Source organism: Pseudonaja textilis, chromosome 1 (assembly GCF_049901715.1).
Source record: "Pseudonaja textilis isolate UNSWEBS1 chromosome 1, rPseTex1.2, whole genome shotgun sequence".
NCBI lineage: Eukaryota > Metazoa > Chordata > Lepidosauria > Squamata > Elapidae > Pseudonaja > Pseudonaja textilis.
The window spans coordinates 120,732,123-120,758,991 of NC_141990.1; the positions used below are offsets into that span (position 1 = coordinate 120,732,123).

At 40.5% G+C, this 26,869-nt stretch overlaps 1 protein-coding gene across 1 annotated transcript in view; it reads left to right on the forward strand.

Annotated features, from left to right (window-relative positions):
* The window catches only part of EYS (EGF-like photoreceptor maintenance factor), a 181,278-nt gene that overhangs the window by 42,059 nt on the left and 112,350 nt on the right, over positions 1 to 26,869 (forward strand). Inside the window, exons 2-3 of the mRNA XM_026726548.2 lie at positions 17,731 to 17,892; positions 25,268 to 25,421. Coding sequence (XP_026582333.2) covers positions 17,731 to 17,892; positions 25,268 to 25,421 — 316 coding nt within the window. The remainder of the gene's footprint in view (positions 1 to 17,730; positions 17,893 to 25,267; positions 25,422 to 26,869) is intronic.

Genomic DNA, 26,869 nt, shown 5'->3' on the forward strand with positions numbered 1-26,869 from the left:
ATTTTCTGCCTGTCTTTTTGGCTTGGCTCATCCATCCATCCACCCCTTTTCTTGCTCTGGGTATAAGAAAGCTGCCAAGGAGCCTTCACTGATAACAGGCAGAAAGGAGGCAGGGAGCAGGGAGCCCAATGTTGCCTAATAATAACAAAGAGATTAAAATTAGAGATAAACAAGACAGGAGAGTAAACTTTGAGAAAGGACAGATACATGACAATTGAATGTAAATCTGCTATGTAACAGGGCTGTGATATACAAGAAAAAACTTAGAGGTTAAGAAATAAATGATTTTTTCTAACTTGGTGGCTATAATGGCATGTGGGAGTCACCTTAGGAGGCAGAAGGAAGAACTACAGACAGGACAACCAGCATATAAAAGAAATCTCAGGCCACAGGAGAGAAGGCTTCTCAGAGGGGATCTTGTATAATATGCATAGAGATAAAAAGGAAGGGAGGGAAGAAATACGTTTAGTCTTGCAAGATTCTGTTAACGTACCTAATCAATAAAGATGGAGCTAGCCTTCATGATTGTGCTTCCTCTGTGGACTACCTTGTAGGCCTAACAGAGACTCTGTAAATAATATTTATTTATTTTATTTATTTTTTATATATTTATTTTTGTCAATTGCTTACAAGATAATAGGTATAAGTAAAAACATAGTTATGAATACATGGATACATATAAGAAAAAATAAATAAAAGAAACAATAGGACAGGGACAGTAGGCATGTTGGTGCGCTTATGCACGCCTCCTACAGACCTTTTAGGAAAGGGGTGAGGTCAATAGTAGACAGTCTAAGGTTAAAGTTTTTGGGGTTTGGGGAAGAAACCACAGAGTCAGGTAGAATATTCCAGACATTGACCACTCTGTTGCTGAAGTCCTATTTCCTGAAATCAAGTTTAGTGCGATTAACCTTGACTTTGTATCTATTGTTTGCTCTTGTGTTGTTATGGTTGAAGTTGAAATATTCATTGACAGGTAGGACATTGCAATGTATGATTTTATATACTATACTTAGATCGGACCGAAGGCAGTGTAGTTCTAGGTTTTCTAGGTCTAGAATTTTGAGTCTGGTGGCATAAGGTATTCTGCAACAAGTAGAGGAATGGAGAACTCTTCTTGTGAAATATTTCTGGACTTTCTCAACTGTGTTAATATCAGATATGTAATGTGGGTTCCAGACTGATGAGTTGTATTCAAATATTGGTCTAGCAAATGTTTTGTATGCTCTAGTTATTAGTGTAATATTACCAGAGAAAAAGCTACATAAGATTAGGTTAACAACTTTACAGGTGACACAGCATAAAGAGATTGATCTGTAATTTTCAACTAGGCTGGGGTCACCCTTTTTGAAGATGGGGATGACCATGGCTTATGACCATAGTTTTGGCAAGGAGCTGGTCCTGAAAGATTTTTTGAAGATTATGCTTAGAGGTTCAGCTATGGTAGTGGATAGCTTTTTTAAGAAGTAGGCACATATTCTGTCCAGTCCAATAGATAGAGATGGTTTTAGATTATGTAGTGCTTTTTCAACATTGTCTTCTGTAAAATTGATATGTATTAGATCATTGTAGTTGTCTGTGGTTCGACTAGGAAATACTGGGCATAATCCATTGCTGTTTAAAAATACTGAGCCAAAGAATGTGTTAAAGAGGTTGGCTTTAATAGTGTCATTGTTGCAGTCTTTACCATTAGGTCCTTTCAGGGTGGGATGGACCTTGAGGCTTTTAGTTTATTGTTTACAAAATTGTAAAAAGCGCGGGTGGAATTGGTGCATAGAAGGTTTTTTTTTTTTTTGTTTAATGTGACAATTGGTGCATTCAGTTTTTATGGCATAAATTTTTGTATTGGCTTTTGAAGTTGGCAATGTGACCAGATTTGTTTTTCCGCCAAAGTGATTTCTTTTTGGATTGAAGCTTCCTTATTGTTTTGGGTAATTTGTTTTTTCTGGTTTTGGGAGTTGTTAATGGTACATATAGTTTGATGACTCTTTTGACTTCAAGTAAAAATATGTTGTAATGGTCTTCTATTGTATTGCATCCAGAGAATAGAAATTGCCAATCAAGGGATGAGAGATCATTGTTTATAAGATCATAGTTGCCTTTTTTGAAGTTATATTTGGGGATTCACCGTTGTGATGATTTTTGTGTGGACGTATGTTGAAACAAAAGTCTATCTTGTTGTGGTCACTGTTGGAAAAGGGTTCTTTAATTTGCATTCAGTAAATTGAATTCAAACTATTGCAGAAGATGAGATCAAGGCAGTTGTTAAATCTAGTGTTGTTGGTTACTACTTGTTCTAGTCCCAGATTTGTTACTGCATTATAGAAGGTTGCATGTGTGGGTTCAGTTGTACATTCGTTAAGGGTCCAGTTAATATGAGCTAAAATGAAGTCACCAAGAAAGAGAAAAGCGGGTGGGCAGGATGCTGCCCATGTTAGTAGTGTATTTAGCTTGTTTGCATGTTCAATGTCATAATCAGGAGCTCTGTAACATAGTAAGAACTGAAATATGATATCTTACCAGCAACTGTAAAAAAATCAAGCCACCAAATATTTTGTAAATAGCCTACTTTGTCAATGAAAGTAACTGTTCTGCCAGATTTTTCTGTATCCTGAAAGAGTCTGTCACCATCCTTAAATCAGACCTATGACCTATGAAGAGAAATGCTGGTGCGGAGGAGGAGGAGGAGGAGGCTCCCTTAGCAATTCAAGGTCCTCGCCCTGGCTCAGAGCCCGAGTTCAAAATCTGAATGTTGGCATTTTCTAAAATTGGGCAATTATTACATTTTACTTGCACTAGCATGTGCTCTTTTGAAATAGTAATTGTACATTTCTGGCATCCACTTTGAATGCAAATGCCGTAGAAGCAAAGCCAATAATGCACAATTGTGAAATAACAACTCTGCACTGTGAGAGTAGATGAGATTAGTGGATAAAGAGAAATGTTTGTTCAGCAATGTTGTTTGAATTTATCTCCCAAAGGCAGATACCAACAGTGGGACAATCACAATATTTCTAATGATGCACAGCACCATATATTCAGTTCTCGTTGATTTAATGTGTACTTTTGCCTGATGCTTTTCATTTTTTGCATGTTATAAAGAAACTTGGCTCTATATTGTCTTTTAAAATGCTAACTGGTCATTTCCTCATCCTAGAATACTCTGACATCCATGCTGATTTACTAACTTGGTTTCATTGACCTACCACTTTACAGATAATGTTTGTTCTTATCCAATATTCTGTTTTTAACAATTACATTCACTGTAGTTTAGAAGATTTTAATTCCAGTTGGGTTTAGAATTTGTTCACAAAACTTTTTTAACTAATAAAAGGTGATTTGATTGGAGGTTGTTTGTATCTAATCCTTTGGTCTCTGATCATAAGAACATAGGAACTTCCTTGCTAGAACAAACCAAGATCCACTGCACCATTCTAAATTATTTTTACAGCAATTAATCAACCAAGGCATCATCTGATTTGTTTCAAATCAGAAAGCTACTAATAATATCTAAGATAGTTCTAGAAGCAACTGGCAATTATAATATATGAATTCAATGGGAATCTGTAGAGCAGGCCTGTCAAACTGGTGGCCGACAGGCCAGATGCATCATGTGCAGGCCAGCCCCACCCTGGTTCTGCAAAGGCAAAAAACATCATGATACGTCATGTGATATAATCAAGTCTGACACCTGTGCTATAGAGGTTCTCTGTCATCCAGGCATGGTTGGCCCAAAGGTGCTTTTTTAAGAAGCAACTGGACTTTCTTTGTTTTTCCTTGAAGACGTTTTGTTTTTCATCCTAGAAGCTGCTTCAATTCTTCAATCAGAGTTAAAGAAGCTTCTTGGATGAGAAGCAAAACACTTTTTTTCAAGGAAAAAAACCCAAAAGAAGTCCAGTTGCCTCTTGAAAAAGCATCTTTGGATTGGAACAGTTCAAAGGAAGATTACTGCAAATTTAACACAAGCTTCTAAAGTGAAAATCTAGAAGGAAAACAAAAAACATCAGTATGCTATGTGCAGTGTCTTCTCTGCTCTGTCCCTTAAGAGCATATCTGCATTTACCAGTTAGTGCAGATTCCAACTTTCTACTTTGCTCATCACCAGTATTGGTCACTCACTGCTTTCTGGGACTTCCATGACTATTGCAAGTGTATCTCACAATGAAGTTTTCCAGCTTTCATTCCAAACTGCTGTTTTCTGATCAAGCCATATTAAGCATTGCAGTGCTTCAGTCCATTGCTCCATTCTAGTTCTAGTCCATCCTAATGGTAGCAGTATTAATGTTTTACTTACTTTTTTTTACAAGTTGTTTATCTTCTCTGATTTTTGTATCTTTATTCTTCTGAGGTTTCTGTTTAAATAATCCATCTATTTTGTGCATTAAAAAACAATAGTAAAAGAAGAAAGAAACAGAACGAACTGAGTTGATATATTAATTTAACAAGTCTCATGTTAAGGGCTCTGGTATTATTCAATGAGATCATGTGAGCTGTTGGCTCAGATGTTTAATTTACACAAATTCCATCTTCAGGTATAACATTTTGCATCTCAAAGATGCACAGATGTTGAAAATGAGCTGTCAGAATAAATTCTAATCAATACATCTACTTAATTAACCTATTTGCTAAAGTAATCATTTAGGCAAGCAATATACAGCAAGAAAGACCAGCTTTCTCCAATAACAGATTTATTTTCATTATTCCAGTAGCTGTCATGTGGTAAAATAACAATGAAAGGGTGATTTTTTTAAATTATGGTTATATCTTAGAGGAGAGATATAGCTTTACATATAGCATGCTATTATTCAAATGAATATGGTTAATATATTGCTTTAGATTTGTTGCAACTCTCACTATTCAGAATGTAGTAAAATATGGTGAAGTCATTAATAATTATTATAATAAAATGAGTTTTAGAAAGCATTAGAAAATATAATATAATATTGCTTGCAGATTTTCAAATAACTTGGTTAAAGGACGAATGTCCTTGAATCAGAGGTCGCCAACCTTTTGGACCTCAGGGACCACCAAACTCATAATTTTAAATCCCAGGGACCACTGACTGGTTCTGTGGGCATGGCCTAATTTGTGGGTGTAGCTTGGTGGTCATGTGACTGACTAGGCATGGTTTGCATGTAAATATTATAAATATTTATATAAATATTGAATTTTTTATTTAAAAAAGAGCAACTTTTACCCAAAATCAGGCAAAGCAGGCAGGCAGATTGAGTTGCTCACAGAATCACAGATTCATTCAGAGATCTATCTATCTGCCATCATCTAGCTTAGTTTGTCACATAAAATTTGCTTGCAAGCAAACTCACAAAATTAACTCACAACACACCATGTATGTAAATATTGATTTTTTTTATTTAAAAAGAGCAACTTTTACCCAAAATCAGGCAAAGCAGGCAGGCAGATTGAGTTGCTCAGAATCATTCAGTGATCTATCTATCCGCCATCGGCTACCTGAGTCTGTCACATAAAATTTGCTTGTCGTGAGTCTGCACTGAATAATAGAACCTTCAATCCTAAGGGAGGTTCAGCTGTGCTTAAAAGCAGAGCTGAAGATTTAAAGACTAACTAGAAAGCAAGAAATCCAACCATTACCCGCTTCCTAGCTAATCTAAATCTCCCGACACAGCAGAACAGCTGATGGTCAGAGAAAGGAAAAATAGCAATTTAGTAGGTAAGTTTGCTGGGTAAGGAATGAGTGGGCAGGAAGGGTTCCCATGCGCCATGTGGGCGGTGCAGCCTTGTGTTTCTGCGCAGCCTGGATTAATTGCTTTAGGGGGATGCTCTGGGGCTGAGATTTCCCTGTGGCCCACCAAAAAATTTTTGCGGCCCACCAGTAGGCCATGGCCCACCGATTGGCGACTGCTGCTTTAAATAGCAATAACACTTAGACTTATACACTGCTTTATAGTGCTTTAAAGCCCCCTCTAAGTGGTTTATAGAGTCAGTATATTGCCCCCAACAATTTGGATCCTATTTTACCCACCTCAGAAGGATGGAAGACTGAATCAACCTTGAGCCTGGTGAGATTCGATCTGCCAAATTGCAGGCAGCTGGCTGCAGAGAAGTAGCTTGCAGTACTGCACTCTAACCACTGTGCCACCAACTTAATGCAGTATTTTCTGGGAAATAGATAAAGATTTAATTGTGACCAATACCTTTATTGGGATGTTTTCTTATTATTGCCAAAATTTTGTAAAATTTGTATTTACAAATTAATAACAACAAAAAAATTACAAACCAATTTGCTGTTTGCTAGAAGTTGGATTGTTCCATCCCGTTGGAACATGGTTGAGTCTGGAGCTGAAGCAAACTCAGACCTGTTTAGTATTTGGGTTAAAATCTTCCTACGAATTCCAAAACTGTAGATTAGACTGGAAAATAAAAAGAAAAAAAAACCATCTTGGCCTAAGGCAGTAACAATCATTTTTTGTACTGCAGCCAAGTCATCATGATTGTCTAGAGATGGGCAGGAAGTTCTGTGCAACAGTGATCTGGAGACATCTGTAACTAAACAAAGGCCTTGGCTTTTGGTCAGTATGAAAACAAAACTGGGTTGTTTTATTTCAGAGTTTGTGGAGGCCAAGAATATTAGTAATGGAGAAAATCAGGAAAGATGACAAGATGAGGAAAGGATAGTCCCATGGGAGATCTCATTCTGGGAACATGGTTACTTCCTGTTGAGATCACCACTAGAAGGAACAGTTCCATGGAATAGATAGTTGAGGGGGGAAATGAAAGTTTTGGAAAGGCCAGAGCTTGTGGGGATGCCATTTTGGGACATTGGCAGTGGCTGAGAGAAGTAAAGGCTCTGGAAAGATCAGGAACCAGAGCCAACGTCAGGGAATATCCTTTCAAAAAATCCACTAATGCTTTTATCAAGCTGAAAGTGTATGTCCCGGAGAAGAAAATCTCCTAGAATATGGGAGTCCTACCTCTGCTTTTAAAAAATAATTAAATAATTTAAAAGACAAAATAAATAATTGGCTCAGCTTTGTTGCAAGTAAAATGCCAAAAGAAATGCTCATTGGCTACTGGAAGCAGCAGATTTGAGAAATGGGGCTAGTAGTACTGACGAATGACTCTGTAGGTCTTGAGAGTCTACAGTTCTCATTACATGCTTCTAAAGAGCTCATGGGTCTGTTTTTGTTAATCTTCTTTGCTTATGAAGACTCCCGTTCTTATTTAGTTCTCTGCAGAGAAAAGAAGAGCTTCCTCATAAGGATTCTTTTCCTCAGAAAAGAAGAGCTTCTGTGTTTTTATGTAAAATTAAGGGGATGGCACTTACAAATCAATGAATAATTATTACCATATCCAGGATGACCACAAGAAAACCATACAGCTCTCATCAAAATCATTCTTCTTTTAAAGCAAACTGTTAGGGATACACCCTAGCAAGATCTGCAGGGCAGGCAGGCAGGCAGGCAAAATATGTGAGATAAGTGTTGTGTAGCTTACACTCAGTAAACCATACACAGTGCCAATTAAAGTAGTTTTATTCCAGCAAGAGTTAAAGCATAGTCAAAACAGTCCATATATCATACACTTAGTTCAGTCCGTCCAGGGATTATCCAGTTGCAAATTCCAATGCCAAAAATGAGAGGTCGGTACACTTACAAAATAACAGTCCGGTAATTTATCTCCTCACAGTAGAGAGAGATATGCACAAATTCAGAAACTCCTCTCTTCCGTCTGCAACTACAGTAATTGCCAGCAAAGCGTCAGGGAATCCTCAGCGTCTCATCAGCATCTCTTGCTCCCTCTTATGGTGTTTTCACATCACACCCAAAATACATGCTTTGCATTTAAAGTAACACACACTTTAAACTAAGAATCATAGCTTATATATATATTATCTTACCCAAACTAGTTAGGTGACCAATGTTATACCTAACATTCTCCCCTTTTGGGTAATATAATAATATATATAGCTATTTACAATCTTAACCCATAGTCATCACAACTCTCTTTGTGTTTAACTGCACCTTGGGCTTTTGTGAATTGATCAGCAACGTTTTGCTCAGTCATACAATACTCCAATTGTTGTAGTTGAGCAATGAGAGGCTAGACAAGGGCTTGGGTGCAACAAGACTTTATTGGAACAATAAAGGACTGAACGTGTTAGCCCTGCCTGGAGCAGGCTTCCAGCGATCAGCGGCTGGCCGGACCCTGCAGCTGGCTTTTATAGCCGGCTGTCAAGGGAGGCCAGCCAATGAGGGGCAGCAAACGCCCCCGCAGCATGCACGGACCTGGGTGGGGACTTTGGCAAGTTCCAGGGACATAACACCCCTTCCCCCCAGATGCGAACACGCATAGTCACTTAAATAAGTGGGCGGTCTGTGCTGGCGCCCCGAGCGTCGTAACTCCAGTGAGTTACCAAGTGTCTCAGAGTCCAAGGAACCCGGTAGGGTTGGTGATGGGGTGCAGCCTCGCTCTGGGGTTTGCACTGGCACCGGTGTGGTGCTTCTGGTTGGCGATGTTGTGGTCCCGTCTACTGGTGCCGGTGGCGGACCCATCTGGCAGTCCCGGTCTACTGCCAACTCTCCTGGTCCGGGTGTAGGTGGTGCAGTGGCTCTGGCATGGTCTTCGATGGGAGCTTGGTGTGGCACCTGGGGGTCGACCTGAGTCCACGATCCGACACTGGCGAGGGTACCCTGTCGTTTCCTTAGCTGATCCAGGTGCCTTCTCCAGATGCGGCCATCTTCCAGCTGGACTCGATCGACCGGGGGCGGTGATGGCTACTATCACTCCTGGGATCCACAGCGGGTCTCCGGCATAGTTCCTCGTAAATACGAGTTCCTGCAAGACAAAATCTCTGACCCCCGTCATTGAAGCGAGAGGGGTGTCAGGACAATAGTGAGGGTGGAGCCTATCCAACACAGTTCTTAGGCGCCTACCCATTAGAAGTTCTCAAGGGGACTTGTTGGTGACCATGCAAGGGGTCGAGTGTTGGCTCAGCAAGAAACGGGAAAGCCTGTGATGCCAATCTTCTTTGCTGAATCTGGCTAATGCTTCTTTTGTGGATCTAATGGCTCGTTCTGCCAATCCGTTGCTGGCAGGATGGAAGGGAGCCATGAAGATATGTCAGATGCCAAGATTTGTGGCAAAACGGCTAAATTCTGTTGAGGCAAACTGGGGGCCGTTATCTGAAACAATGGTGTCTGGTAACCTGTGTGTTACGAATAGGTGAGTTAGAGCCTTGGTAACTGCTAGCGTGGTGGTTGTGGATAGTTGGGCCACATCGATCCATTTTGAGTATGAATCTCGACCACCAAGAAGGTCTTGCCGTGAATCGGACCCGCTAAGTCAATGTGTAGCCTTGACCAAGGTGTGTTGGCGCTCCCACTTTGTGGGGGTGGTGACTGGAGGATGGTCTGGATTCCTGGCAGGGTTGGCATGAGCTTACCCACTTGGCGATGTCGTCGTCCAGGCCCGGCCACCAGACGTGGCTTCGTGCCAACGCCTTCATCCGGATGATGCCGGGTGGCCTCGTGTAGTGCCTCTAAGACTGGTGTGCAAAGTGAGGCCGGAATAACCACCCGGGTGCCCCACAGCAGGCAGCCCTGTATGCTAGACAGCTCCTGTTGACGGGTCTTAAAAGGTGTGAATTCGGCTGAGAGGTTTGAGCCCGGCCACCCCCTCCTCACCCAGTCCAGTACCTGGGCGATGGTTTTGTCCGTCTTGGATTTGATGGCGATGTCGAGGCGGTGACAGGGAGGTCGAGCTCGGTGACATCGAAGATGGCGTGGACCGGGCCGGGTCTTCTGCTGGAGCTGGCAGGGCAGCGGCTGAGGGCGTCTGCGTGACTTAACGTTTTTCCTGGGCGGTGGATGAGCTTGTACGAATAGGCCGCCAGGAACAAAGTCCACCTCGTCATTCTGGGAGACAACACTTGGGGAGTCTGCTTGTCCCCGGAAAGAAGACCCAGGAGAGGCTTGTGGTCCGTGATTAGCTCAAAGTTGTGGCCAAACAGGAATTCATGAAATTTCTTAACCGCGGACACTGCGGCTAAAGCCTCCTTGTCGATCTGACTATAGTTACGCTCTGTTGCTGAGAGCGTTCTGGAAAAGAAGGCGATCGGTGCCTCAGAGCCGTTGGGTAGTCTATGGCTTAATACGGCGCCAATCCCAAAAGGGGAAGCATCCGTGGCTAGTACCAGTGGAAGGTGTGGGTCGAATTGAATGAGGACCGCGTCAGATGTGAGCAGTGATTTGACTGCGCGAAAAGCGGTGTCTTCCTTGTGTCCCCAGTGCCAAGGTGCTTTTTTATCTAAGAGCCTGTGTAGAGGCTCTGCTACTGATGCTTTGTGAGGTAGAAATGATGCATAAAAGTTCAATAATCCCAAAAAGGCTTGTAGCTCGGCTTTAGTGGTTGGCGTGGGTGCCTCATGAATTGCCTTGACCTTGGACTCTAGGGGGTGGATGCCTGAGGCGTCAATCTTATAGCCCAGAAAGTCCACCTGTCTAGTGGCAATGGCACATTTTTCCTTTTTTAATTTGAGGCCATGCTGTCTGAACCTGTCTAACACTGCTCTGACTCTCTGGAAGAGTTGGGGTCTGTCCCTGGCCGAGACCAATATGTCGTCGAAGTAGGGTACTACGCCAGGGAGGCCCTGTAGTATACGCTCCATGAGGATTGGAAAATCCCGGGCAACACTTATGCCAAACTGGAGACGCTTGCACCGGAAGGCACCCTGTGAGTCACAATGGTCTGCAGTTCCACCGTTTGGTTGTCAACGGGAACTGCTGATACGCTGCGACATGTCCAATTTGGCAAAAATGTTGCCAGGCTCAAAGGTATGCAGTAAATGTTGAATGACCGGGACTGGAGTACGCGCTAACTTGAAAGCGGTTGATTGTTGTTTTGTAATCAGAACAAATTCTCAGACTGCCATCCTTTTTGAGGGTGTGACAATTGGCATCTCCCATTTGGCGAAGTCTGTCGGCTCGATGACCCCTTGCTTTAATAATTTATCGAGCTCTGCGTCCAGTTTAGGGCGAATGGGACTCTACGCGGTTTCAGCCGGACTGGAACCGCTTGGGGTCAACTGCAAATGAGATGGGGTCCCCTTATAGCACCCCAACTCATTGCTGAATACGTCTGAGTAGTCAGTGAATAAGGAGTCAGTGTCAGAAGCTGAGACAGCATGGACTCCTGTTAACCCTAGGCCGAGGTAGGGGAACCAATCAAGCCCCAGAAGACTGGGGAGGTTGCCGTTAACTACCACTAGAGGCAGGTGGCCTTTAAAAGCTTTAAAATTAACAAGGAACTTCCTTTGCCGAGCACTGGAATGTCTTTTCCCTGGTAATCCCTCAAGGAGATCTGGCACTTCTGGAGCTGGTTCTGGATAGTCTGGGCTGGATTTTCTTGAGGGTGCTCCACGAGATGATTGAGAGCGCTGACCCCGTGTCAACCTCCATACGACAAGGTTTACCTTCTAATAGAACGGAAAGTGTTATTTTACTAATAGAGTGACAGGTGTGGTTAGCATGGTAGCAAGTGTGACAATTGAGTACTTGCCTTTGAGGCCCAGAATGGGAAAAGGAAGGAACCTTTTGTGCTGAGTTGTGCGCGGCCTGGCAGACTCTAGCGATGTGGCCTTTTTGTGGCAATGGTTACAGATGGCACCCTTGAATTTGCACGTAGCTCTCGAGTGAGGTCCGCCACAGGATAGGCATAGGATAATGTGTTTGGGTGCGCTGTTGGTTTCTAGCCTGGCTCCTGCCTGTGGTTGTTTGGCATGGGTGAGGCGGTGGATGTCTGTTTGCTCGTTAGGGTCGTCTTCGTTGACTACCTCTTCTGAATGAACGGTGGCGCAGCTTTGTTTGGGAACGGGGCCTTGAATTTCAGTGGCGGACTGGGTTGCCAGCTCTGCTGCCAAGGCTTCCTCGACGGCCTGGGATAGGTTGAGGTCCTTCCTGGCGAGTAGTCACCTCTGGAGGTGAAGGTCTTTGACCCCGCAGACGAGCTGGTCGAGGAGCATGTCATCAAGATAGTTCCCGAACCCGCAGTGGAGGGCTGCAGTCCTCAAGGCGGCCATATACTGATTGACGGTTTCCTTTTCTGCTTGCTTCCTCATCCGGAAGGTGAAACGCCTCGCGATTTGTGAGGGCCTGGGGAGTAATGGTTGGTGAGGATTACTAGCAACTCTGGCCAGGGGACATTTTTAACTCACGTGGAGTGACGAGTGCTGTGGCAGTATCAAAAGCGATGGCTCCGCAATAGCTGAGGAAGAATGACTTTTTCTGTGCTCCCCAGCATCAGCCAGACCGATAAGCGTCGATGTAGTGGTTAAAACGATTCTTGTATGACTCCCATTTTCTTCTTCCGGTTTGAACGGTGGGAAGGCTGGGTTGGAGTTCATGATGAGGACTCCTGCGTGATATGCTGTTGAGAAATCTCTCTGGGACACAAATGGCACTTGTGCTCTCGTTAGTCTAGTGACTTCAGCTCTGGAGAGGCTTCATAGACCTCTCTGCTCTCTCTCTGGGCTACAATAGGGCTGAGCTGCACGACTGTTGGCAGCGTTTTGAAATCGCGCTCCTGGAGAGCGTGGCGGTGCTGGCTTGCCGCCTCTGATAGCGCTTTGAAAATCGCGCCTGCGTGAGTGTCAGTAGCTCGGAATAACAGCACCGCGCTGTATTCCGACTAGAAATCCAAACAACAGCCGTTTGAATTTCGCGCTCTTTTTGTGCTGAGCGGCTGCGGCTCGCAGCGCTTCACTTTCCTCTGTAGCTTGCTAACAAGCGGCTACAGACGCTATTACTTTCGCTCTTGCTGACCGAGCTCTCCGGCGGCGCGGCTGCGGCTCAGCGGTTATTTTAGTGATTTCAGCTGTTGCGAATTGCCTCTGGTAGCCATCCCACCTTCGTCGCCAGTGTTGTAGTTGAGCAATGAGAGGCTAGACCAGGGCTTGGGTGCAACAAGACTTTATTGGAACAATAAAGGACTGAACGTGTTAGCCCTGCCTGGAGCAGGCTTCCAGCGATCAGCGGCTGGCCGGACCCTGCAGCTGGCTTTTATAGCCGGCTGTCGAGGGAGGCCAGCCAATGAGGGGCAGAAAACGCCCCCGCAGCATGCACGGACCTGGGTGGGGACTTTGGCAAGTTCCAGGGACATAACACCAATCTTATTAAACCATCTTTTACAGATTGTCTTACATTCAGATATCTAAGATCTGTATGCTTAGATCTCGTTTTTACAGCAATATTTGTAGCCAACTGTATGGCTGCTTGATTGTCCTCATACACAACAATGGAATCATTAACAGTTAATCCCATATCCAACAACAACTGTTTATACAGAATTAAATCAGTACATAATAAAGATAGACATGAAAATTCTGCTTCCATTGTGGACATACTTATGTGTTGCTGTCTAATTCAACCAATCCAACCAATTAATGCTTTTCCTAATAGTATAGCCATTCCAGAAGTTGATTTCCTAGTGTTTATATCTGTTGCAAAACTTGCATCAGCATATGCACTTAAAATCAAATCATCTTTTGGCTCCAAATACAATGCATAGTGCATTGTCCTTTTAAGATATCTTAAGATACGTTTTGCTGCTTGCCAATGTCGTTCATCGGGTTCAGCGTTGAAACGAGCCAATTGATTAATGCTATAGGCAATATCTGGCCTTGACCAATTACTAATGTATGATAGACTACCAATTAACGACTGATAGATAGTCTTATCGAATTTTGAACTCTGAGCATCAGTCCGGCAAAATTCCTGACTCATTGGAGTTTTTGCTGGTTTACAAAGTTCCATCTTATATGTTTTTAGTAATTGATAAATCTTATCCTCTTGAGATATCTTATAGCCACTATTGGTTTTATTTATTGTCAATCCGAGATACTGTTTTATCTCTCCCAATTGCTTTAATTTTATCCTCTTTCCTAATAATGATATTATTTCAGTAGCTTCATTATTAGTTTTTGTAATTAAAGCAATATCATCTGTAAACAACAATAATAATGACACTATTCCATTTTTCTCTCTTTTAAATAAACATGGATCAGCTAAACCTGCTTTAAACCCTATATTGTTTAACTCCTTAACAATATATTGGTTCCATTCGTAACCAGATTGTTTTAATCCATAGAGACTCTTTTTAAGTTTCCAACAGTCATTATTAGTTTTATCATCCTTAATTCCTACAGGTTTCTTTAGGCATATAGTGTGCTGCAATGGTGCATGCAGATAGGCAGTTTCTACATCTAAATGATTAATGATATAGTTTTTCTTAGCTGCCCACACTAAAGCTGCTCTCAAGGTTGTTGCTTTTAGACTCGGTGCAAACACTTCATCATAATCACATGCAGTTTGATTAAATCCTTGAGCTACCAACCTAGCCTTATGGGTAACAGTCCCATTTGTACCTGTTTTTAATTTAAATATCCATTTACAGCCAATGGACTTTTCACCTGGAGGTAATATAGCATTCTCATAGACTCCTATCTGTTTTAATGAATTCAGTTCCTTTTGCATTGCTATATGCCAGTTCTCCTGATCCTTCGCAGGATACAATTTTAGTTCTTCCACAGTGGTTGGAATTTTACTAATCTGGCACACCATACTTGCCTGATACCTATCAGGTGGTCTACTCTCTCGTGTTGACCTTCTAGGTAGAACAGGACTCACAGGTGGACTCTTATCTATAACCTGTTCCTGGTCATCTATTTCCTCTTCACTTATTTCTTCCTTAATTGGTGCTATTTTCACTTCCTTTACTTTCTTTTCAATTGGATTTCTCACATCACTAGCATGGTGGTTCGGGCCCTTGTAGGTTTCTATAATTACACTTTTATTCGAATCTTGTTCCAATTTGTGCCATCCCACATATTCCAGGAATTGAGCACTAGCACTACAATAAATTCTAGTTGTGCCCTCTTCCCAGAACCTGTAAGATCTATGGTTAGATTCGTAACCTACAAAATATAATCTTTTAGCCCTATGCTGTCCCTTATGTCTCAGTTGTGTGGGAATATGCACCCATGCTGGTGCACCAAATGTGTGCATATAGCTTAGGTCAGGTTTTCTACCATGCCACCGTGTGAATGGTAATTCACCTGTTGTTGAGTTAACAACATTATTCAATATATGATTACCACACATTGTTGCTTCTCCCCACAAATTCTCAGGTAATCCTGAATCTGACAACATAGTACGAGCCATTGCCTGCAGTGTTTGGCCTCGCCTTTCTATAAAGGAATTATGTTGTGGCCTATATGGTGCAGACCTTTTATGTTCTACACCTGCCATCTTCAGTCTATTTTGGAATTTATTATTTATGAATTCCATTCATTATCAGTTACAAGAGTTACTAATTTCCTTTTAGTTTTCCTCTCTGCAAACTTCAACCAATTAAAGAAATTTTGATATGTTTCCGTTTTACTCTTCATTAAATAACAGAAACCATATCTAGAATAATGATCCATTATACTTAATATATAACGAGCACCTCCCACACTTGGTTTTTTAGGACCTATAATATCAGCAAATACAACCTCTAGAGGCTCCTTAGTCTTAAATCCATTAACTCTATTTGCTGGTATTACCTTACTTTTTTCTTGACTGCAAGCATTGCAGTGCAAATACTTACTGCAAGGCTTCAGTTTTATACCTTTAGACAGTTCAACCGTTTGCTTGAGCATTTTAAAATTTATATGCCCTAAACGTCTGTGTAACAAATGTATGCATTCATCATGAGGTTTAACGTTATTATAAACTGTGTTAGCCACCTCTAATTGATTATCATTTAACACATACAATTCACCTTTTAAAGTTGCAGTCACTTTTTTACCTTCCTTTTCTATTATGCAGTTTTCTCCCCTAAAGGTAACTGCATAACCTAGTTTAATCAAAACTCTAACTGAAAGCAAATTAAACTTAAGTTGTGGTACATATAACATTTTTACATTTTCTTTTATGCAAGGACAATATGCAGTACCTTCAGCTTTTGCTTTAAGTTTCCAGCCATTCGCTAATGATATCTGCTGTGAACTCGTGGACATCTTAATAAATCTTTTCTTATCTTTTGTTATGCAGTGCGATGCTCCACTATCTACAACCCAAAAATTATTATTGTTCACAGTTTGGTTGCTATACATGGCTAACTCTAAGCACTTTTTATCCTTTTTGATGCCTTTTTGCATTCTGGTTGGCATTTTGGCTTTTTTCTTTCTTGCAGAATCTGGCCAAATGTCTTTTTCTTCCACAATTAAAACATTTTCTAATTGTGTAGGCTGATGAAGATAATTCCTCTTCTTGTGGTTGTTCCCTTCTGAGTTGATCCCTTTCAAGCCTTCTCCTGGCTTCTTCAATTAATCTGCCAGTAATGTCAGTTAATGTGAGGTTGTCCTTTGGCAGCACTTCCAATGAAGTTACATAATCATCATAGCTCTGATGTAATGAAGACAAAATTATATAAACCTGGTGCAGTTCAGTGAAGATAAGCTCTTTTTCATGCAGCTCTTGAAAAATTCTCTTCATAGTGTTTATATGAGTTAACATGTCTCCATTCTTTTGAAGATGTGTTCTGAACAGCTTCCGTGTAAGATTTATATGAGCTCCTACACTGTCTCGAACATAAATCTTCTTTAAATTCTCCCAGCACTTAGCAGCTGTTTCTACTCCACGAATATGGACAAGCTGCTGGTCACTGAGTGTCAGTCCTATTATACAGAGAGCTTGCTCATTTTTCAGTTTCCATTCTTGTAACTTCTGGGCATCATTTTCATCCTCTGGATCCCAAGCATCTACCTCTGGTGGGTTTTGAATTATATTCCACAAACCTTCTCTACGTAGAAGTAGGCTGCATTTCATAGACCATGAAACATAGTTTGTTCCATCCAGTTTGGATATTAGAGACAAACTTGGTAAATTGACTTGAGCCATCTTTGTCTGGATATTAAACTATAATTAAACACAGCTGTCTGTTTACAGTATTGTGTAACTACACTAGCTCTCACTTTATATAAGCCTGTTATATCCTGGTTAGTCTGACTGTGCAGCTGGGCCCATAACCAGTGTTAGGGATACACCCTAGCAAGATCTGCAGGGCAGTCAGGCAGGCAGGCAAAATATGTGAGATAAGTGTTGTGTAGCTTACACTCAGTAAACCATACACAGTGCCAATTAAAGTAGTTTTATTCCAGCAAGAGTTAAAGCATAGTCAAAACAGTCCATATATCATACACTTAGTTCAGTCCGTCCAGGGATTATCCAGTTGCAAATTCCAATGTCAAAAATGAGAGGTCGGTACACTTACAAAATAACAGTCCGGTAATTTATCTCCTCGCAGTAGAGAGAGATATGCACAAACTCAGAAACTCCTCTCTTCCGTCTGCAACTACAGTAATTGCCAGCAAAGCGTCAGGGAATCCTCGGCGTCTCATCAGCATCTCTTGCTCCCTCTTATGGTGTTTTCACACCACACCCAAAATACATGCTTTGCATTTAAAGTAACACACACTTTAAACTAAGAATCATAGCTTATATATATATTATCTTACCCAAACTAGTTAGGTGACCAATGTTATACCTAACACAAACAAAAGGAAAATAGGAATGGCTTGTGTGACAAATCTCTCGCACGCCATCTTTATTTCTTGCAGGGTCCTGATGGCATGAAGTCTTATTTTCCTTGGGCAAAAAAAGCAAGTCAGTCTAATTTTGCATTGACATAGTCATGTACTTTTGTTTGCTCCAGATACAACGTTATTCTTCCCATCATTCAGCGGAAACTCCTATTTAGAACTACCTTCACTATCATCCCTGTCGGAGGATAGATTTGCATCAGGGAAAGAACGGAACAAAGTGACAATTTACTTGACTGTGAAGACCACTGCTTTAAATGGCACTCTCCTTTATGGTGAGTATAACTGTTTTATTTATATAGCAAGTTTCAGAAAGGCAAGCTGGCCCTATTTTTTTCCTAGCATCTCCACTCTCTCACCTGGATACAGGAGTCTGGAGGCATCTGTACTTCTAGTGAAAAAAATTAAGCTTCAGTCCCTGTTCTTGAATGGGAGATGTCCTCTCCTCCTGAAAGATGACTGGAATAGAACAGGACCAACCAATTCTCCCAAGATTAAGCCTTTAAACAAATGGTTCCAGATTATTTTTTGAATCAGAGTCTTCAGGCCTTAGTGATTTTGAAGTGTTTGGATTTAAGTAAACTAGAAGAGAGAAGTTTTATTTCAATAAATGAAACAAAAGATGTACTTGAATAAAGGGATACCAGTCCCATATTATAGGACACTTAGATCTGCATACCAAAGTTAACAACTTGTAAGTCAACTAGCCAAGCTATTAAGAAGCAGTGGAGTCATGTGGACCTCAGTCACCAGATATTTTGTCAAAATAACAACATCTGTGTAATGATATTGTAATATAAACTCTGCCTCTTACAAAACCATAATCTTCTGTGTTTTGATCCTCTGTGGATACCAACAGGTCCCCCAGTTTCAAGGCCGAAAATGGCAAGATAAAAGTTCTATAAAATCACATAAAAAGTCAAAAAAAGTTATGCTGGAACTTAATTGGCTATGCAAAGGACGACATCTTTGTGGAGACCGAAAGGAAGTTAACAAGTCACATAAATTGCTGGCATTCCCTGAAGATGATCACAGGAAGGATTTTAAACTATGTCCTGTAAAGCCAGATATAATATACTGATATTGACAGAAGGAGAAGATGGTAGCAGTCTTCAAATACCTGAACCAATATCACACACATCAAGGCCTGTCCTCTTGGTTTCCAGATTGCAACATCCATAATGGTAGTGTCATGATATAGGAAGGCAGATTCTGATTTAATGTTCAAAGAAACTTCCTATCATTAAGAGCAGTTCAACAGTAAAATTGAGAACCTAGAGAAGGGAGTAGGGTCCCCATCATTGCATTTGGTCAAGCAAATGCTAGAAGACCATTTCTCTGGAATGCTTTAGTTTCAATGTATTCCTTTCAGTCTTATTGATCCCTTTCAACTCCAGGATTCTACAGTAGAACTCTCTGATAATAAAAAAGATCAAAGAATAATTCTCAGTTAGAAGGTGGGTTCGTGGCTAAAAGGGTCTTTGGGGTACCTATATAGGAAGACAACCTCACCCATAATATGGTTCATTTTCACTCATCTAACTGAAACTAGTCAGTGAAAGTATAACCCCAAGAATAATTTCAGTGTTTGCACTTTCCCACACAACTTCTATTTTACTGGATCATAGATTTCTATAGATAAAAAAGGTATAGACAATAAATTATATTGACATCAAATTCATTGAATAGAAAAGAAGAATGGACCATTTGTTCCTGTACTTGCCAGTCCTGGCAGGGCATTATATGCTGTGATGAGCTTTGCAGGTACATTCACTGTGCTATTTATCACAGCCATAACTTGCCAGCTAATTGATATTTAGTTATTCTCTAGGGAAGTGTTACACTGCAGTCTTCCCAAACATGATTATTTTCCCTAGACAGATCCAAAACAACACTAAGCTCTGCAGGATCCTGCATTTAAACTTCTGGGACAATTTTCATCATCAGCCCAGCAGAGAGCTAAAAAGCAGAACAAAGCCAGATGGTGATTTTGTAAACAATATGCTCCAGATGTTCAGAAGTGCATAAAGGTGATTTCAAACTTTTTAGCAAGCAGAATAACAAGAATTGGAAGGAACCTTGAAGGTCTTCTAGTCCAAGCAGCAGACTCTATACATTCCAGACAAGTGGCTGTCTAATCTCTTCTTAAAAAATCTTCCAGTTATGGAGCATCTACAACTTCTGGAAGCAAGTCACTGTTCCATTGATTAATTGTTCTCACTGTCAGATAATTTCTCCTTAGTTCTAGGTTGGTCCTCTCCTTGTGGAGTACTTTCTCCTAGGTCAGGAATATCAAACTTGTGTCATCATGGTGACATCATGTGACGTATCAGGACTTTTTCCCCCTTCACTAAACCGGGCGAGGCCATGCCCAGCATGTGATGCATCCAGTCCGCGGACCGTGAGTTTCACACCCTTGTCCTAGGTGAAACATTCACAGAACATTTGCCCATGTGCACCCAATCATATTTTGGTGCAGATCGTTTTGTTGTTGTCTCTTAAATCCCAGAAAGAAGCCCTGCTATGTTCGGCAGTGATTTACTTTCATTGGATTGCAATCTAACTGTCAGCATGCCTTGTGATGGTAAGGCCTCAGTAACCAAATTGAAATCATAGGAAAACAGCAAGGTTTGGGTATGGGCACAGAAGATTGTCTGTTTGGTGTTGATTCAATATTTTCACAGAGATAGCTGAGGGCTGGAAGCAGAGGTGGTATTCAGCAGATTCTGACCAGTTCTGGGGAACCGGTAGCAGAAATTTTGAGTAATTTGGAGAACCGGTAAATACCACCTCTGACTGGCCCCGCCCCTATCTATTCTCTGCCTCCCGAGTCCCAGCTGATTGGCTGGGTCTTCTTTAGTTGCCCGGCACGGGAGAAAAGAGCTGGAAAGCAAGTTGTGTGGTGAGGAGGGAATGGGGATTTTGCAGTATCCTTCCCCAAGCCATGCCATGCCCACCAAGCCATGTTCACAGAACCAGTAGTAAAAAATGTTGAATCCCACCACCAGCTAGAAGATTTCCAAATTATAAGAAAGTTGTGGAACAGGATACCTGATGTTAAAGATGCTTGGGAGAAAAAAAAAGCTTGAGAAAATAAGTAGCAGTAACAAAAATCACAAATGGATAGGTAGAGAGGACACAGGAAAAATGCATTAAAAACCAACAAGAAGACTGTAGGATAGAACAATAAACAGAATTGTGTGGTCAGATGGTAATTCTAATAAAGAAGAAGAGAAATGGTGGTGGTGGTGGTGGTGGTGAAAGTCCTCTGTCAGTGTTCCAACTAACAAACTCCAACCCAATAAACTCCAAGACAAATATTTCCTCTAAGTTCCATTTTATTAGAGTTGTCATATTGGCACATCTGGGAAAACCTGAATCCAAGAGCTCCAAGTTTTCCCTTCCCAAAAGAAAATCAAAGATCCATCCCCTGCACTCCAGTCCATCACATGATCCAATCAAACAATGTCCCAACTGGTGACATTCTTCCAGACACTCCTCTTCAGGTACAGGGTAACATGTCCTTGACTTTCAGTGAAAGAATGTTGTTGAGTCTAATCTTCCATTTCTCTATGAAATCCCCCCTTCCCAAATTCCCAGGCACTAAATATGGCAGCCTCAAAGCTTCCAAGTAAAATATGGCTTCCAAGGCTGAAATCATCTTTGGTAAACACTTTGAAATAGACCTCTTGGTAATACAGGTAATCCTTGCTTAATGACAGTCACTGAACAACCATTCAAGATTAGGATAGACTTTTAAAAAAAGTACTTACATCTCACCCTTGAAAATTATGTCTGCCACACTCTTCTCTCCCATAGTCAAATGATCGCATTTTGGCAACTAGATTGCATTTACAACTGTTTCAGTGTGCCCCATGGTCATAGGACCATGAATTATGACCTTTTGCCATTTTCCAGCAGAAAACAGCACAAAAGGCCCCCCGGGTATGCTGGATTTATTTAACGACCACATGATTCACTCATTTAATGACCATGATGATTCACTTAATGATCATTGTAAAAAGATTGTAAAATTGAGTCAGTTCATGTGGTAACTCATATAAAAAAGGCAACAACTTACAACCAAAATTCAGGACTCAATTGTGGCCATAAGTCAAGGCCTACCACTAGAACAGCCATTTTGGATACTTGCTGAGATGAAGGAAAATAAAGCTTTCCTTATTACTAAACAATTTTTGAATTCTGTTTCCTATACAACAAACTTTCTTGAGGTTTGAGAGAAGGATTTTTAAAAAAGTATTGTCAGTTATGTAGAAATACATAAGTACTCTGCTATAAACAGACACTAATTTGGAGACTTTTGCTGTGGATATAGAAGTGGACTTCTGTATTTTTTGGGGGGTGGGGGTTGCGGGGAAGAACTAAGACTTTACCATAGTATGCTGGATCAAAGTTTGAATATACATTTGACCATATTCCAGGTGGCATATTATACACATTCCTGTAATAAATTATTGATAAGAAATGACTTTTTTGCTTTCAGAAATGTTGATACTTGAAAGAGAAAAAAAGTGCATTGTTGGATCAAGCACTGGAGTATTGTGGCAGTTTCAATTGCATATCTTTTGCTTGCTTTTTAGATACAAATATAGTCTAGCTGGATGGCAAACTTGAAAGAACAAGATCATTTTTATTTTTATTTTTTTACTTCAATTGACTATAACACATGAAACACTGATATATAATTGCAGGACTAATTCCAACATTTCTAATATGCTGTTTCTGAGATGAACTTAAATGCTTAAATTTACCACCAGTGATAAGCCCAAGTTTCAGTTGGCTCTTGCCAAGATGCTCTCAATATTTCATTTTCTTTATTCTTTCTTTCTTTTCTGTTGCTTAAGAACATCTCCCTTTTGAATGACCATCCCAAAAGATCATGCAGATAACTCATATCAGATTTTGTTCTCTTCCATTGGTGGGTTGTGTCTGTTCAGAATCTCCTGCAAGGTCTTTAGCTATCCAATCATAACACTGGTCTTATAGCTTCTTCTCTGTCTTGAATGCAGGCTCCATATTGTTGCCTTCAAAGGATAATAAATTATCTCTAATGGACAACTTGGTCTTTTAATGCAATCAGTCCTTGAACGAGAACCTGTGAAGGGATATTCTGATGGTCTTGGATGATAAGATATCAATCAGACCCACCTTTCTTTGCTTTTTCCAATATTATCTTGGCTACATAGAAAAGTGATTCTGCTTTCTAATTGCTCTGGGGATAACCAAAGAAACTAAAGACTCCCATCATTTTGGAAGACTTCACAAGCCAAATGAGGATTGTGATGTTTGGTGCCAAAAGATAAAATACAGTAGGTCTAGGTAGCTCTTCACCAATAAAAACAATAATTTTCCATTGCTTAAGATTCTTAATTTTTCTCAAGTGCCAGTGGAATATTGAAAGCAATTCTCCATTGAGGAAAGAAACTCAACAAAAGTACCGATATACAGGTGAAACTCAAAAAATTAGAATATCGTTCAAAAGTTCATTTATTTCAGTAATGCAACTTAAAAGGTGAAACTAATATATGAGATAGACTCATTACATGCAAAGCAAGATAGTTCAAGCTGTGATTTGTCATAATTGAGATGATTATGGCTTACAGCTCATGAAAACCCCAAATCCACAATCTCACAAAATTAGAATATTACATGCAATCAATAAAACAAGGATTGTACATAGAACAATATCAGACCTCTGAAAAGTATAAGCATGCATATTTACTCAGTACTTGGTTTGGGCCCCTTTTGCAGCAATTACTGCCTCAATGCAGCATAGCATGGAAGCTATCAGCCTGTGGCACTGCTGAGCTGTTATGGAAGACCAGGATGCTTCAATAGCGGCCTTCATTGTTCTGTCTCATGTCTCTCATCTTTCTCTTGGCAATGCCCCATAGATTCTCTATTGGGTTCAGGTCAGGCGAGTTTGTTGGCCAATCAAGCACAGTAATCCCATGGTCATTGAACCAGGTTTTGGTGCTTTTGGCAGTGTGGGCAGGTGCCAAGTCCTGCTGGAAATGAAGTCAGCATCCCCATAAAGCTCGTCTGTGGAAGGAAGCATGAAGTGCTCCAAAATCTCCTGGTAGATGGCTGCATTGATCCTGGACTTAATGAAGCACAGTGGGCCAACACCAGTAGATGACATGGCTCTCCAAATCAACACAGACTGTGGAAACTTCACACTGGACTTCAAGCATCTTGCAGTGTGTGCCTCTCCATTCTTCCTCCAGACTCTGGGTCCTTGGTTTCCAAATGAGATGCAAAAGTTGCTCACATCAGAAAAGAGGATTTTGGACCACTGAGCAACAGACCAGGTCTGTTTTTCTTTAGCCCAGGTGAGACGCTTCTGACGTTTGTTGTTCAGGAGTGGCTTGACAAGAGAAATGTGACATTTGAAGCCCATGTCCAGGATCTGTCTGTGTGTGGTGGCTCTTGATGCACTGACTCCAGCCTCAGTCCACTCCTTGTGAAAGTCCCCAACACTTTTGAATGGCCTTTTCCTGACAATCCTCTGTGGTCATCCCTGCTGCTTGTGCACCTTTTTCTTCCACACTCTTCCCTTACACATAACTTTCTATTAATGTGCTTTGATACAGCACTTTGGGAACATCCAACTTCATTTGCAGTTACCTTTTGAGGCTTTCCCTCCTTATGGAGACTGTCAATGTTGGTTTTCTGCACAACTGTCAGGTCAGCAGTCTTTCCCATAATTATGATTCCTACTGAACCAGACTGAGAGACCATTTAAAGGCTCAGGAACCCCTTTGCGGGTGTTATGGCTTAATTAGCTGATTAAAGTAGGACACTTTGAGCCTAGAATATTGAACCTTTTCACAATATTCTAATTTTCTGAGATTGTGGATTTGGGGTTTTCATGAGCTGTAAGCCATAATCATCTCAATTATGACACATCACGGCTTGAACTCTCTTGCTTTGCATGTAATGAGTCTATCTCATATATTAGGTTCACCTTCTAAGTTGCATTACTGAAATAAATGACCTTTTGCATGATATTCTAATTTTTCGAGTTTCACCTGTAGAGACATCACATTAGTAAAGATCACATTCAGCTAATACCAGTGCTGGTGCTAGTGGTTCTATATACAAATATCATTAGTTTGTTTTGAAAGCAGAAAGGTCCAAAGAGAATACAATGTACTGTTGACCATCATGGAACACTCACTGGAAAAATATAATTTGAACTTTCTGAAATTGATGGTAATGGTAGGGTTTTTTTCAAATATTTTAATATTGATTTATGTTTTTCCATGTTCATGTAAATGTATTTAAAACTGCTTCCCTCCCCCATACCTCTAGAGACTGTGTCAATAGGAAAGTGTAACTGAGGTTTGTAGAGTTATGGAAATCCTTTTTTTAAAAGCTATTTTTTATCCTGAACAAAGAGTTGGTATGTATCATACTGGTTTCTGAAATAAAGAAAGCTACAAAAATCCCCACAATTGGGTTGGAACTGTAATGGAAAGGAATTGGTGAACAAGGAAGATACATAAAAATAAAAATAGATATTGAACTATCTCAAAATCAAGATGGAGTTTAAAACTGAGCAAGAATTGAACTTTTTTTATCTCTGTGTAAGTATCATATAAATAAATAATTTCATTATTTTTAAAGCTCGTGATGAATTCGCAGAAGAACATTTCCTTCATCTTTACCTTGTGAATGGGAAGCCAACTGCTCGATTTGGCTGTGGCCCTTCTCCAAACATTTTGACAGTGAGTGCCAATCACTCCATTAACAGGGATGCCCTTGTACCAATAACACTAAGGTAAGACTTTCCTCTGCTTAAGTGAATGGTGACTGAACATATTACGTTTGCCCTCTTACTGATGAAAATATAAGAAAAATCAAATGTAAAGGTCATACACAGTTATCTCTAGAAAATTATGTCTGTCTGTATGTCTGTCTGTCTATCATCTATCTATCTATCTATTTAACTTGAATGCCACCTAACTCTCAATGATTCACAAATAAAAACATTAAAAAATACGAGAAACAAAAATGAAGAACAAAAGATGGCAAAGATGACAAGAACCAAATAGGAACAATAATAATAACAAAACAAATACACACAATCCAAGGGGGCTTCATTCACCCTGGCCAAAGGCCTGGGAGAAGAACCAAGTCTTCAAGGCTCTTCAAAACACCACCAGGTAGAGACCGCCTGAATTTTGGGCCCGGTGGGGTGGGGGGAGGTGGGAACCTTTTCCTATAGGGCAGGAACTGGTCTCATTTCTCTAGGAAAGATTAAAGATGAAATATATGCTTTCTATGAAGACTATTCCTTATGCCATCCTTGTTTCATGGGTGAAAAGAATTAGGCAAGAGATAGGATTCCCTGGCTAAGACACTTAGAAGCTGAGATCAGTCTGAATATACCATATAAAGAGAGATGGTATGGGAATTTGACCTGAAATAAGATAGCTATATGCATTCCTTTGAAGAATTATAAATATAATGTGGATATAAGGATGGTGCTGGGGATTTAAATAGACCTCCAAAAGTAGCATTGAAAATATACAGCTTATTTTATTTTTCACTGTTAACTTGTGTATAGACTACAAGTGCAGCTTTCTCAATCAACATAAATCTACATTCCTTGTGCAGCCCAGGAATGTTGGGATTGAATTAAAAGTGTCAGTCCAAACTTCTGTTGTAACATATTGATTTTGACACAGCCCTAATACTGGCAGAACTGTGTTCTTACCAACTCAGAAGTGTCAAAGTGAAAACAATATTACAAAACAGACTTCTAATATTACACCTCTTGATATTCATTGTATCAACTGCTAGCTGTGTGTAAGTTACACTTACACATAGTCAATACAGTTAAGATATTATTGAACAGATATGAATCTTGCTTCTTCAGATACAGGCTACAGCCCTTATCAAATCAAAGCATGCACATAGGTTCCTTAATTTATTTTGATATTTTTCCTTTGCTTTGCTATTTCAACAGTAAATAGTGCTGAATATTTCTTTCTCATTATAGTGCCTTTCTGTGTGTTTGGGGAAAAACACCTCATACATTTAAGTTCTTTTACTTGAGCTGCCAGAGATAACAAAAATAATTGCTGCAACCTCTCACGTTAATTAGACAAATAGTTTAAGACAACATGACCACATTATAGTATCTTTCATGCTCTGTCAAAGGACTTTTCAAGCAAAGAGTCCCTGCAGAGGTAGTTTAATAAACATGAAACCATCCTTCTTTCT